The 14,087-nt window shown below is 44.8% G+C and overlaps 1 protein-coding gene across 13 annotated transcripts in view; it reads right to left on the bottom strand.

The window, feature by feature from the left end:
- LOC125284383 (ryanodine receptor 3-like) overlaps positions 1-14,087 on the bottom strand; it is a 200,840-nt gene that overhangs the window by 44,126 nt on the left and 142,627 nt on the right. For all 13 annotated transcript variants that reach the window (XM_048228300.1, XM_048228301.1, XM_048228305.1 and 10 more), the window contains 17 exons: positions 12,442-12,582; positions 10,894-11,060; positions 10,632-10,710; positions 10,299-10,388; positions 9,795-9,926; positions 8,977-9,039; positions 8,554-8,629; positions 6,638-6,761; positions 6,392-6,507; positions 6,082-6,149; positions 5,677-5,798; positions 5,212-5,261; positions 5,013-5,073; positions 3,977-4,215; positions 3,405-3,486; positions 2,974-3,104; positions 1,859-2,194 (listed from right to left, as the gene is read on the bottom strand). In XM_048228300.1, coding sequence (XP_048084257.1) covers positions 1,859-2,194; positions 2,974-3,104; positions 3,405-3,486; positions 3,977-4,215; positions 5,013-5,073; positions 5,212-5,261; positions 5,677-5,798; positions 6,082-6,149; positions 6,392-6,507; positions 6,638-6,761; positions 8,554-8,629; positions 8,977-9,039; positions 9,795-9,926; positions 10,299-10,388; positions 10,632-10,710; positions 10,894-11,060; positions 12,442-12,582 — 2,077 coding nt within the window. The remainder of the gene's footprint in view (positions 1-1,858; positions 2,195-2,973; positions 3,105-3,404; positions 3,487-3,976; positions 4,216-5,012; positions 5,074-5,211; positions 5,262-5,676; positions 5,799-6,081; positions 6,150-6,391; positions 6,508-6,637; positions 6,762-8,553; positions 8,630-8,976; positions 9,040-9,794; positions 9,927-10,298; positions 10,389-10,631; positions 10,711-10,893; positions 11,061-12,441; positions 12,583-14,087) is intronic.

The following is a 14,087-nucleotide window of genomic DNA, read 5'->3' as shown; positions in this document are numbered from 1 at the left end:
GGTTCATTTGAAGCTTTTTGAAACACGTGGAGCTTTCATTGTTTTGTCTGTTGCTAGTATATTTTTTTGTGTAAGTTCATTTTTTGGAAAGTACCAATTTTCATTTAATTATATATATTAATTACATCAATATTCTCATATGATATATGTACTGTACATTTCTTTGACCACTTGACTCCCTCCTATTGTCCAGTACAGGAGCTACATTATGCCAAATGGATGAACAAGGTCACAGAGTGACATGGGCTTTGCTAATGCACAGATTTGTCCTTCACATATTCATTCACAAAGAATCTCCTAAACATCTGCTTTTTATGCTATCCCCATACAGCCAGCCCCCCCCCCCCATCCCCATACACCTTACTGGGGTCTCTTTTGGTGCAATGAATCAATAAGCTGGTATTACACTGTACTGAGGGGGTACTTAGGGTAGGTTCCCATGGTCCAAAGACAATGGCAGAGGGTCAGGGCATACTTGAATAAACATCATTTGGGAAACAATAGTGAATGTGACTTCAGCAAGGACAGTAGCACAAGCACATTAATTGCATGCCCTCTAATGTTCCCACTGAGGCATCCTCTATTTGCAGATCACAATATTTCACGAGAGACACCACCATATCCTCTTTGGTGTCAGTTGATACATGCTGTGAATGAGAGAGTTCAAAATGATCCTCTGGCTATTGAGTGGAATTGGTCTCTGGATGAAAAGAGGCGTTCTCCTCACTCTCCTTCTGCTATTCTCTGACTAGCTGCAGTGTAATATGATCCCTTGCGGTTATGATTTGACTTAAACGTGAAAGTGACACAAACGTCCCCAGCTCTGACTCTCAGATGTCCCCTGTCTGATTTCCTTACAGAAGTTGAATATAAATGGGAAAAGGTGAAGATTCTGTTCATAAGATGTTCTAGGGATGCCAAGAAATTGTGGAACAATATTTATTCTGACCGCCACGCTAGCGAAGCCCTCCAACCCCCCCGGCTTGACATCTGCTACTAAGTGACTGAGCTTGAGAGGCTGTGAGGGCTTGGAAAGGCTTGCACTGCTAGCAAACTGTGATACATCACATTAACTTGACTTAACATAACGCCAAAAACAAATTCATGCTATTTTTGTTTCCACCAGGTTTCCACCATTAGCAACTTACTTTACAGAATTGCAGACTTATAGAAAATGTGCATAAAAGGCTCAAAGTGTTAGTCTTGTGAGTGGGTGAGTGTAAACATTAAGAGTCAGTCTATAGCTCCAGTGTTATGATCCCCTGGGCCCCCCTCAGGCAAGCACTTGCAGTCAGAGCATGAGCAGGGTGGGCCTGGCTGTAATTAATTGGTTGTGTGAGCATGCCTGTTGAAATGTGTGTGTGTGTGTGTGTGTGTGTGTGTGTGTGTGTGTGTGTGTGTGTGTGTGTGTGTGTGTGTTGTGTGTGTGTGTGAGGGCTGCACAAAGGAGTCTTAATTGTAGGGTTTGTGATTCTACTCCAGAACACTTTTTGTCAAATGCAACAAATTGCTCCCGGCGATGTGAATGGGAGGGAAACTTCATAACTCAGGTGGTGCAACAAACAATTCCACATAGCTTCAGGACCACAGAAGAGAGAGGTGTAATTAAAATTATGTTTTGTTCAAATATTGACAACATTTCACCGGAATTGCTGGCCCACTTTACCTGTAACACCACCTTGATTTAGTATTTTCTTTTTTGACATAAAAGTGACGGGTACATGGAAAATGATTGGGGTAGAGAGATGGGGAGTTGGCTCGGGAAATTAACTCAGCCTGGGTCCTTGTGTGCACTGGGCCTGTTCATGGTATGGGATGCTCTTGGGCTCCCCCACACAATCTCAACCTTTTTTCTCACCTGCGATCCTCTTCATCCAGGAGGCCTCATCAATGCCCAGGTTGCTGTTGAGGATCTTGAGGATGTTGCCCAGGATGACGCTCAGGTGCTCCGAGGTGACTGTGGCACAGCAGATGGGTCCTGCTCCACTTTTGAGGGTGGCTGCCTGGTTCTCCGGCCCGCGCTCCCACCAGTAAGACAGGTAGTTGCACAGCATGGGCAGTACCACCTCGATGACGTGGGGCATCTCTGTGTAGCGCGCCCCCGACTCCGACAGGTCGTTGATGTCCTTCATCAGGCCGTCCAGACGTGGGATCTCTGGACACATGTCCTCCACAGTGTCCGGCATCCCCAGGACTGAGGACAGAGGCCAAGCCATTTCTTATTGGTAGTGGGTAATGGCAAATAATAAATATAGTGCTTTTCTACTGATCTGAAGGCAGCTCTTGAAGCTGATTCATACACTGACCTATTTACACACACATGCAAGCCATGCAAGGCTGAAAGGCACTGCACTTGTACTAGTAATAGTTTGCACAGTAGCACATAGATGACCACTACAGTGTTAAATCCAGTGGCTTTTGGCGGTTTCTCCAACAGGGCTTTATTTACATAGACAGCACCGCACACCATACTGAACTTTACAATGTGCAGCCTTAAGACCATGAAGCCATAGTGCCCTGCTTTCATTAGGCTAAGTAAGCAAATCCTGTATCGACATGGAATTATGTAACATGTTCAGCATACTAATTGCCTAAATTAAGCATACAGTGCCAGAGGCTATTTACAGTAGAGTATAACCCATGTGGCATACATTTCAAAACCACACACTACAGTGTAGAGATCCATCCACCATAGGGGTAGAAATCCCATTGGCACATATTGGATTATACAGTACTGTATGTTCATGTGCAGGTTCTATGTAAACCTACAAGAAAAGTCCCATGATAGCCATGCAAGTTCCTTAACACAACACACAAAGCATAAATAATGTGCTCTCTTGAGTGCAAAGCAGTGTTGTTCTTTAGTTGGAATGGGACCTGATATAAACATGTCAATATTGCACATGATTATGTAATACATGGATCCTACTGTAACAGAGTAATATTGTGTGTACTGTATGCAGCGGCACTCACTGGCTCGCTCTCGTGGTGTCTTGGTGTTGAACACAGAGCAGGGATTGTGTGTGTTCAGCTGTGGCTCCAGGAAGGCCACAGGCATGGCTCCCGCCAGCGTCGCCAAACACTCCCCCAGAGCGGGCAGCTGTCTACAGGGGAAGACACACACATTCACACACACACACACACACACGCACGCACTCGCACACCACACGCACACACACACACACACACACACACACACACACACACACACACACACACACACACACACACACACGTAAGCAATAAGTAAACACATAACATATCCTAGACACTGCAGAGATACCTATATGCATCACAGAAGACTGAAGCATTTCTACATTAAATATGCTGTACCGTATACAGTATAGCCATAGGATTCACATGACTCAACTACAGTGTACATTCCATATTCCTGGCTTGAATACCTCTCAACATAAATGTTCTTGCCAGTTCCCAGGGAGTACAGGCTGGTCAGGATGCGATAACAGGACACCTGGACATCGTCCACTGCAACACACAAGGGCATTCTTGATATTAATTTTATTTAATACAGGAACAATACAAAATGGTGCATTCAATTAACTGCATGTGTTCTGTACTTGTCTGATTTCCAACACATATACGCATTTAACAGGTCCACTCCAAAATAGGTAATGGTGGGCGATCAGCATGTGTAATGTTTAAAATTCAGCCATTTACTGTATAGGGCCTTTTAGAAGGTTTTGCAATTCCTCTTTTTTTAGAACGTTTTGCAATGATGATTTAAAGCATGTTGTGCAACTGCATTACATAGCTGGTCAATGGTGTGGTGCACAGCACCCAGCAGGATCACTGTGAGGTGTTGCTTGGTGATGTAAACAAACTGGATATGCTGGATAGGCCTGTTTTAGGACTAACATGCATGAGGATCAATCATCCATATCAGCATAAGGTAGATGTAAGGCAGTGTTATGATGAAGAGCTGCAGGACATGGTTCCGGCCTGCTGTTAAACTCACACAGGAGGTCCACTCCAAAGTGGTGTTCGGTGATGTGCTCGAACAGGGCGGTGAGGATGGGCAGGAGGGCCACCGTGGTGTAGTTGATGTTCTGAGACACACCCTTCATCTGGCTGCGCGAGTGCGTGAACTTGCCCAGCTTCAGGTTCTCCAGCGTCTTCTCCAGGTCCTCGGCTGCATTCTCAAAGAAGGTCCACAGGCCTGCCTTCACTAACTCAGAACCCGACTTCATCACAGTTCTAAGAAGGAGGGAACAAGAGAAAGAGCGAGAGAGGAGGAAGTGAAAGTGAAAGCAATCAGTATTGAGATGTAAATGGAGATGACTCCTGGGGTTATGTGAGGACAGTGCTAGACTACACAGTGAATGTGTCTGATCCGATGAACCCTGTCAGAGAGACGAGATGCCCAGACTATGCCCACACTATGCCCACAGGGGCCCGCCGGCCTGCCACACACAGCAGCGGCTCCCACTCAATCCCCTCACACTTGAAAGCTCCGTGCCTGAAACAGGCCATTTGTCCTAATGGGCTTGGGGTCCGATGGCACTGTGTGTTAGCGCCGACAGCTTTGTTCTCCTCAGCGGGAGCTCTCTCCACACACGCAGAAAAAGCACAAAAGGCAACGCTAAGGCAATGCTGATTGCGTAATCCCCTCTGTAGGAGAATAATTTGGACGTGCATTATCGTGATCAAAGGAGACTGCGTGGGGGCTTAATTCTTCTCTCCTCTTCTTCTTTCTTAGAAATCCTCTTAATTTGGTGCTTCTTTGAAAGCAAAACATTTGTTCTAGGATGTGATCATGAGGAAGGACTGGCGATTAAGAATTCAAATGCATGACCTGACTCAAGACCGCACATTTCATGGTCTACAGTGCCTTGTCCAAGTAATTAGGCTCTATGATTAACTTATAAGCACATGGGATAGGGTAATCCAGATGCTGCTGCATTGCTGCAATTTCATATGTATCTTTTTAGTGTTCTGCTATCCAGAGAAGACACATGTCATTTACTTCAATGGATTCTCAGCCAATACTGTACCTGGTGTCCAGGGTGTGAGCCAGAATGTGCAAACAGCTAACCATGGTGACTGCATCACTACCTGGGGACACAAACAAACAAACAAACAAACAGACAAAGAGAAAAACAAAATGAAGGCTTCAAATAAACACAAACACACAAAGCCACAGCACACACTTAGTACTTGAGAGAGGGAGAGGAGAGCAAGAGAGGGCCTTACCAAACAGAGAGATCCTGTGTCTGACAAGAGCTGCCAGTTTACAGAATAGGCTGAAAGAGGGCAGACAGACAGAGAGAGAGAGAGAGAGAGAGAGAGAGAGGGAAGAAGGTAAAAGTGTAGGAAAGGAAAGATATGAGGAGAGATAGAGGTAGCAGAGGAGAGCAGTTACAGATAGAAATTGAAATCAATTCCATTCAATTTGATACAATTCTAATATAGGGACAGTTACAGCTGAAATAGTACCAAGGCAGTGTACTCAGAGCCTGAGTCCTCTAGTTTGAACAGTTTACTTATCATCCTGCCTTGTTTCCTTAACCATGTATAAGATCATCACAACAAGGCCCCTGTGTCAGATATTACACAAAGGAGCATTCCCAATAATGCCACTATTAAATATATCTATTAAAACTTTAAAAACAAATCGTTTTTTGAGTGAACATGAAAGTGTTTAAGATGGGTAGGCACCTGGTGACCATCTCCTTCTCTTTGTTGGAGGCGTAGCCACTGCTGCTGAGGTTCTTACTGGGGGAGGACAGGAAGTAGAAACAGTGGTTCTTAAAGTACTGGTCAATCAATGGGAGGAGGACCTGCAGGTCACAGGAGAGAAGGCACACACACACGTGAGAAAAGTGGTAGACACACAAGCCCCCACACCCACACACACACATGTGAGAAAAGTGGTAGACACACAAGCCTGCACACCCACACCCACATATACATACACACACACACACACACACATTGATATGACAATAAATATGCACAAGAGATGTGGTATGTAAAGAAAATGACATACACCGATAAAAGAGGACATATAAAGATAGGTGTTAGGTATTTTTTGGTATTTTTTTAATAAAGTTGATACTGTACCTTGGCAAAAAACTTGATTTCTTGCTCATGAGGTGATCTATCCATCTTCCCACTCATGGCCATTGCCTCTAAAATAGACCATAGAGTTAAGAGTTATCTACTGTACATATGCAAAGAGTGCATGCAGAGACGCTATCCTTTTATGTCTGAAGAAAAGATCAAGGTCTGAATATACTCATAGAGTATACTGGGTGGTGGAGAGTTGAAGGCCAGTGGAATGACTGAGTGGAGTATGCTCAGGAGAATTGGAGTGTGGTGGTTGAGTAAACTCATACAGTATACTGTGTGATAGAGAGATGAGTCATCGTACCGAGGTGAGCAATGAACTCTTGTGCCGACTCCACATACTTGAGCAGCTTCTTGACGAACTTGTAGGCAAACCTCTTTTCCATAGATGAACTGTCCTGCTCCATGTCTTTCAAGCCCCTGTGGACCGGAGAGTCATTGAGAGGAAGAGACAGACAGATACAGATACATAGATGGATGGACAGAAAAGCAGACAGACAGCATGACAGATAGAAAATAATAACACACACACACACACACACACACGTACCTAGTGATGGAGTAGCCGTTGATCTGCAGGAAACGGAACAGGTCCTGGGCTTTCTCTCTGTCTTTGGCTTTCTCCTTTGCTGTAAGTGTATCATAAGGCACCAGCAGAGGGTGTGTTCCCCCTCCTAAACGTACACACACACACACACACACACACACACACACACACACACACACACACACACACACACACACACAAAAAAAAACACACAAGTACACATGCACCCACACCCGCTTACGCAAAAACAGACAGACAGACACACAGACGCACACACAGACACGCACACAAACAAACAAAACACACAAACTAATTAGAGGGTTATATCATTACACCTTCTCTGCAGGGATTTGTGCAGTCATGTACAAATGTATAAAAATGACAGAAATTCATTTAGCGGCTGTGGTGAATGAACATGATTCAGGTTACAGCTGTGACATTGCTTGGGCGTAATTACTTGAGATGGCATAAGGCACAGCGATAATCTTATCAACCAGAAATCTGCTCTCAAGAATACGTGAGGTGGGTGAGGGCTAATTTCATTGTCATCTCTTTATTCTCTCTCTGACTCTTTCTTTCCCTCACTGTCTCCCTCTCGTCATGTCTTACATTATCTTTTTTCATGAGCAAGTCTGTCTAGAAGTGTGTTTGTCTGTTTGTATGCATTTTGTGAGTACCGGTAACTGAATGTGTGTGACTGTACCAGCACATTTGTGTGTGTCTGACTTGTGTTTATGTGTGTGTGTGTGTGTGTGTGTGCCTGCGTGCACATGTGCATGTGTATCCCTATTTGTGCGCATGTGTGTGTGTGTGTGTGTATTTGCGCATGCGCCTGGGTGTGTGTGGGTTTTCAGGGAGCAGATGGCGTTATGGAGTGCTTCCACAGTTCATGATGGGTTCACTATGTCTGAGGAGACTCTTGGCCCAGCTGTCTCCATATGACTCCTGAGACGTCTCTCAAAGGACAATGGGCATGGAGATTTGTCCCACCATCTGTTTACTTCTCTGTCTGTCTGATTAGCGGTAACTGTCTGCTTCCCTCCATCTCTCTGTCTGTCTGTATCCTTTGCTGACCCGTCTCTCAGAGGCCACCAGATATGGAAACTTTCCTCTGTCTGTCTGTTTGTCTGTCTGTCTGTCTGTCTGCTTACCTGGCTCCCTCAGTCTCTATCTCTCTGTGTTGTCTCTCAGAGGAGGCGAGACATGGACACTACTGTGTGCGCATGTGCCTCTGTGTTTGTCTGAATATGTCTCTGCCATTGCTTATCTCCATATATCTCCTGGTCTGTTTAATGGGCATGGAGATTTGTCCCACCATCTGTTTACTTCTCTGTCTGTCTGATTAGCGGTAACTGTCTGCTTCCTCCATCTCTGTCTGTCTGTATCCCTTTGCTGACCCTCTCAGAGGCCACCAGATATGGAAACTTTCCTCTGTCTGTCTGTTTGTCTATCTGTCTGTCTGGCTTACCTGGCTCCCCTCAGTCTCTATCTCTGTGTTGTCTCTCAGAGGAGGCGAGACATGGACACTACTGTGTGCGCATGTGCCTCTGTGTTTGTCTGAATATGTCTCTGCCATTGCTTATCTCCATATATCTCCTGGTCTGTTTCCCTGTCTGTCTGTTTGTCTGTCTGTCTGTCTGTCTGTCTGAATGCTTATCTTTGCTGTTAGTTTGCTTTATCTGATCCCTACTTCCTGTTTATCCTTCAGTCCTGATACAGTAGATGTGCATGTTTTTCTGTAACTCATGTATGGACACACACCAATGAATCTAGCACATTCCCTCTCTGTCTCTCCTTTACTTACTGTCTGTTCATCTACCTGTCTGTCTCTCTGATTGTCTGTCTGTTTGTCTACCTGTCTGTCCTGTGCCTGTCTTCCAGCCTGCTCCCATAGTCCTACTGTATCTGCCCATACTCACCCCTGCTTCCCAGGTCACTTTTCTTCTTCTTGGCCCAGATGTTGTGGTAGTTTTCAGCCACCACCTCCACCATACCCTACAACAAGCCACATAACAGAGCCAAATCAATCTTTTATTTTTCCCTCCAGTAAACACACACACACATACACAAACAATCTGCCAGATGAGACAGCTATCTGCGAGAGGACACACACACACACACACACACACACACACACACACACACACACACACACACACACACACACACACACACACAGAGTGCACTTTGAAAAGTTCTGGTTCTCCAGCCGCCCCAGCAGATGAATGTGGTATGTGTGATTTACAGGGGGCTGTGGAGCAGCACTCGGCTACTCTGGCTCGTGATTACAGTGCTGGACATAAACGTCTGTGCTTTTACGGCCCGCAGGCCTCAGAGCTAACCTGGAGTTCTCTGGACAGAAGAACGTTGCTCATGTCCAGCGGGCTCGGGTTGAAGCCATTCCCCTGCAAAAAAATACAACACATGGCACTTTTACTACAAGATACATCTGAGGAATATACTATATGCCCTACTGTTTACTGTGAAATATCTCAATCCAAAAAAATAACATGGCATTTTATAACATATTCCAGCATGATTGACAATATGATGAACCTCTCTACCTCCTGAGTCACACTCACTATTTCTTAGCAAAATGGTAAAGATGGTGCAGCATATACTGTGTGTCATATCTACTGAGAAATATGTTTAGATTAGATTACTGTAGATTCAACTTTATTGTCTTAGGGCAGAGTACAAGTACAGAGACAATGAAATGCAGTTTGCCTCTAACCAGAAGTGAAAAGAAGCAGAAAAGTGCAATGTGATATACACAGTATAGACATATAGTGCAGTGTAGACAGTAGTAGTTAAGAAAGTAGTATGGTTTACAGTAATATAAATACAATATACATATGTGCAATGTATAGCAGTAGCCTTAGAAGAGCAGAATAGATATGGCTATGCAGTGTGAACAATGTATGAACAACATGTACAGATATGTGCAGTGTAGTAGCAGTAACATTATACAAGTAGTAAAAATAATATAGATATATGCATTTTGTTTTGGGGGTGTAGATACAACTGGACATTTTCTTTATAACTAGAGCAAAAGCTCTCACAAAAATAATAATAATATCGAACTCTAGGATTAGTGCATGAAAAGCTCCCTAGCCAATGACAGCTCTTTTGTTGGCATGTGGCTATAGGGTGTGCATACCTGTGAGGCCTTGCGGAGTTTCTCACTCTGCTGGGACATGGTCTCCCCCTCCTTAGTGCGGTCAATGTTCCAGCCCATGGCCAGCATGCTCTTTAGAGACTCTCGCACAGGCCAGCGGTAAATCTCCTTCTCCTTAACACACACATACACACACATTTGACTGATGTACACATTTACACATGAACAGAGGGAGGCTGTTTGTAGTGAGTGTAGAATACAGAGGATAGCATGGATTCATCTCTTTTGAACCACCTGGGTCACTAAATTATGTGGTAATTGTTAATACAGTATGTTCATCATTTTGGTATATTTTTGTTCTCATACATTGTTGACAAACACATACAGATGGATACACTTTCAACTTACATGTGTGTCATCTTGCAAACTCTAACATCTAATTCGCTGAAACGGAATATGACCAGTTGGCTTGTTTACAGGGAGGGAACTGCTTTATAGCATTTCAACTGCGTCCACATTAACCTTTAGCAATACCCTGCCCCATACCTTCTCAGTGAGGGATTTGTAGGACCTCAGTAAGTGATGAATCTTGGCTTTCTCATCGATGCCATCCCCATATTTCCATCCCAGCAGAACCTGTAGCCATGCCAAGGGACAGATGAGGGAAGACCTGGTGAGACGACTGCCAATAGGGACAAGGTGAGAGTGATCCTCCCACTGTTAAAGCCCTCTACTGTAAACCTATAGCGGCTGACTAAGGGTGCAGGGGCACTGGGATAATAAATGGAAGAATAATATTGGCTGAAACTGTTCTGGTTCATTTCCGAGTGTTTAAAAGGACAATCATTTGGCAGCGTGCTGTCCTCTTTGTGGACTTACCTTCTCAGCAGACCATTTGTCGTGACAATGCTCAGCATATTTGTTGCCAATGTACTCCAGTTTTTCTGGAATAGAGATGCTGGAGAGAACAGGGAAGGTTACAAAAACAGTGCACACGCTACTTGCACTCACTAACACTGATGCATCAATTGTTTCTAGCTAGTCTTCATCAACTGAGGCAACATATTAGCTTCATCAGTTATGATGTAACATTTACATTCACTATCTCTCTACAGTCCTTCTCTCCCTCCTTCACACGTACTTGGCAGTGCTGATGGGTTTGGGGTCAAAATTGCCCTGCTGGTCCACGGAAGTGGTCTTCTCTAGGCTGGTGCTGCTCAGAGAGGAGTCCACGTAGTCAGGGGGTAAGGCCCCAGCGATGGCACTTAAGCAAGGCATGGCCATCTTAAACAGATCCTGGTCATACTTCTGTAGGGAGGGGAGAGACTTCAAATGTAAATATAGCATTTTCCATGTCATAAACACACTCGGTCACTTGCCCCCCCCCACGGGCTACGTAGAGAGAAAGCAAAAAGCCCAAAAGCTTACCGAAAGCTGAGAGATATAAAGGGAGATGAAAACAGAAAAAAGGTAAAGGAGTCCAATAAAGAAAGAATAGAAGGAAATAAAGCAGGGTGAAAAGAGAGAGAAAGTGAAGTAGCTATTCTTGAGAGAGAGAAAGAGATTGTGTGTGTTTGTGTGTGTGTGTGTGTGTGTGTGTGTGTGTGTGTGTGTGTGTGAGAGAGAGAGAGAGAGAGAGAGAGAGAGAGAGAGAGAGAGAGAGAATAAGAGTGGGAGAGTGAGTGAGAAGAGAGAAAATTTAGTGAGAAAAGGGTGAGAAGTAGCAAGCTAAAACATGGCCGCATCAGGCGGGGGTACAACCCCCCAGCTCCCTTCCAAGTGATTTCCACCCTCCCTCTCCTCCTCCTTTTCCTCCTCCTCCTCCTCCTCCCCTCTCTTCCTCCACTGCAAAAGCGCGCTGTGTGTCTGTTGAAACGTGAGCTATTGCTCTTAATGCACAACCACACCAACCCAACGTGCCTCAAATCAATGGGCTGTTCAAATATTGATGTCTGCGGCCCCAGCACCACCCAAACCTCCACTGCTGCTACAGACCCCCACCGCTCCCTTGGCTCTGCCCGCTCTCTCTCTCTCTCTCTCTCATGTGCGCCTTTTAACGCTCAGCCCTCAGGATGTGCTGTGTCAAGGCATTTCGCTTCAAAATGGAAGCCAGTGCACTGACAAACAAAAAAAGGAGAAAATCAATGGCTTCAATCAGATAAGGCAGGATGTGGAGGGAGTTGGGAGACAAGCACAAGTTTAGTGCTTGTATAAAGTTGTAACGCTCAGCTTTCAATGGAGGCCTAATGTGGATGGGTGTATGTGAATAAAGGGGAGAGGAGGCAGGGCAACAAAAGGGAGGGCATGTCATTTCAATGTACACTTACACTGTTTTTTACACCTCAGTAAGTGCTTGCTGAACTACAATGATAACTCATCTCTGAAGAAATAGTGAAGAAATAATGTGCACCAAAAGCAATATGCCTGCTGGTGTATATTTCATTACATTAATTGTATTGCTTATTATGTGGATTTTCAATTTGTTAGATTATAATTTCAGGGCTTCAATTAAACAGATACTATTATACGATACTAAAGGAAGCTGTCTGTCTTTAGGGACACATCAAACTAATAGTATTTTCATTTTTACACCATAAAGCCATGAACCATTTTAAATGGAATTACAAGAAGTCCTAGTAGGGCTAAAACAATAATAACCATGTCTAATGACTGAATCTGGTTGGCCCACCTTCTGCGACAGTGAGTCGAAGATGCCCCAGAAGATCTTTTTGGTGAGCAGGAGCTCCTCTTCGGAGGCCATGCCATAGTTTCCTGACCCGGACGGCAGGCAGTAGTACTTCCAGTTCTGCTCGTAGTGATTGGTCAGCAACTAATGGGAAGAGATTAAAATGTAATTGTGTGCACCATAGGCAGGTACAGTCTAACTCTAAGGGACATCAACACACCAACACTACCAAGTAGGAACAGTTTTTGGAGAGAATCAGAGGCACTGAGATAGGAAAGACAGTAGGATCGAAAGTTCGGGAAGGATCTGTGAGCACTATAAAGGACTATGAGGTGGGACAGAAGGCTCTAGAAGTATCTTAAATAATGTTCCATGGTTAAGGTAACAGTAAAGCAACAATGCATTCTTGGAAGTTGAGAGCATTGCATTCTGGAGGAGGATCAGATGGTGGGAGAAAAAGAAACAAATGAAGAACTGCTGCAGGATCACACACGTCTGGAAAAGTATCGCCACACTGAACTGGATTAGAAACCTCTTCATAGAAAAGGTCACCTGGAGGGCCCTGATGCCAAAGGGATATACCTAGGTGGTTGTATGAAGCAAGTACACACACACACACACACACACACACACACACACACACACACACACACACACACAAATCAAACCAGTGTAGGTGAGCACAACGCAGCACAACACAGGAGGTCAGTCCAGTCCGGCCGCAATAGCCCTGTAGGTTGTATTTATGTCTCATTCCCCCTGAGTCACTCGTCATTACTTTCTACACACACGCACACACACACAGTAATCATTTTCCCTCCTCCCCTCCTTCTGAATGCCTCAACACACAGCAGCAGCTCCCAGGTCACGGTGTGTGACACGCCGAGTTAATTAAGTTCCACCACGCCTTCACCCAAGCCTGACTGCTCCCGTCTAAAACGGCAGGGGCTGCCAGAGGCCGCCTCCAACACAGAGTCATTAGAGAGGCATAGAGGCAGAAAGGGTTGGGGACAAACGAGGACAAATGGCCTCCGTCTGACAAACAACATGCAAACTGTTCCACAGGAGGCAATGCACCTGACCTCCACCCCCCAGTACAGACAGTAATCAATGACAACAGAGAGCAGAGGTGAGGGGAGGGTCCATGGTGATCAGATGGGTTGGCATTTCGGAGTGGTCCTAGGATCAAGTGGATGGGTTAGCATTTGACATTATAGGTCCAAAGTATTATGGGTGGGTGGTTCAGTGGGAGAGAGTAAGTGGAGAGAGACTGAAAGATTGATACTGAGTTGAAGACAAAAAACATCTAGCCAGCTCACTAAAGGTGGAGGGAATGGGAGTGTATCAGCCAGGAAGGGAGGAAGATGGGGGCTCTGCAGGAACCAAATGTTTTGAAGTTAAGACTTGAGCAAGTTAGTTGTCCAAGACTAAATATAAAACAGTGGCTAGGGAACAATGTCAATTAATGACACAAACACTTTTTAAAGAGGCAGTAAGCTTTCAGTTTTTTGAAACTGACAGCAGCTCCAGTGTTAAAAATACATTGGTTTTGAGAAGGTGTGTGTGTGTGTGTGTGTGTGTGTGTGTGTGTGTGTGTGTGTGTGTGTGTATGTGTATGTGTGTGCATGTGTGTGTGCGCATGCACATAT

Source organism: Alosa alosa, chromosome 19 (genome assembly GCF_017589495.1).
Source record: "Alosa alosa isolate M-15738 ecotype Scorff River chromosome 19, AALO_Geno_1.1, whole genome shotgun sequence".
Lineage (NCBI taxonomy): Eukaryota > Metazoa > Chordata > Actinopteri > Clupeiformes > Clupeidae > Alosa > Alosa alosa.
This window is presented reverse-complemented; position numbering and strand designations above follow the sequence as displayed.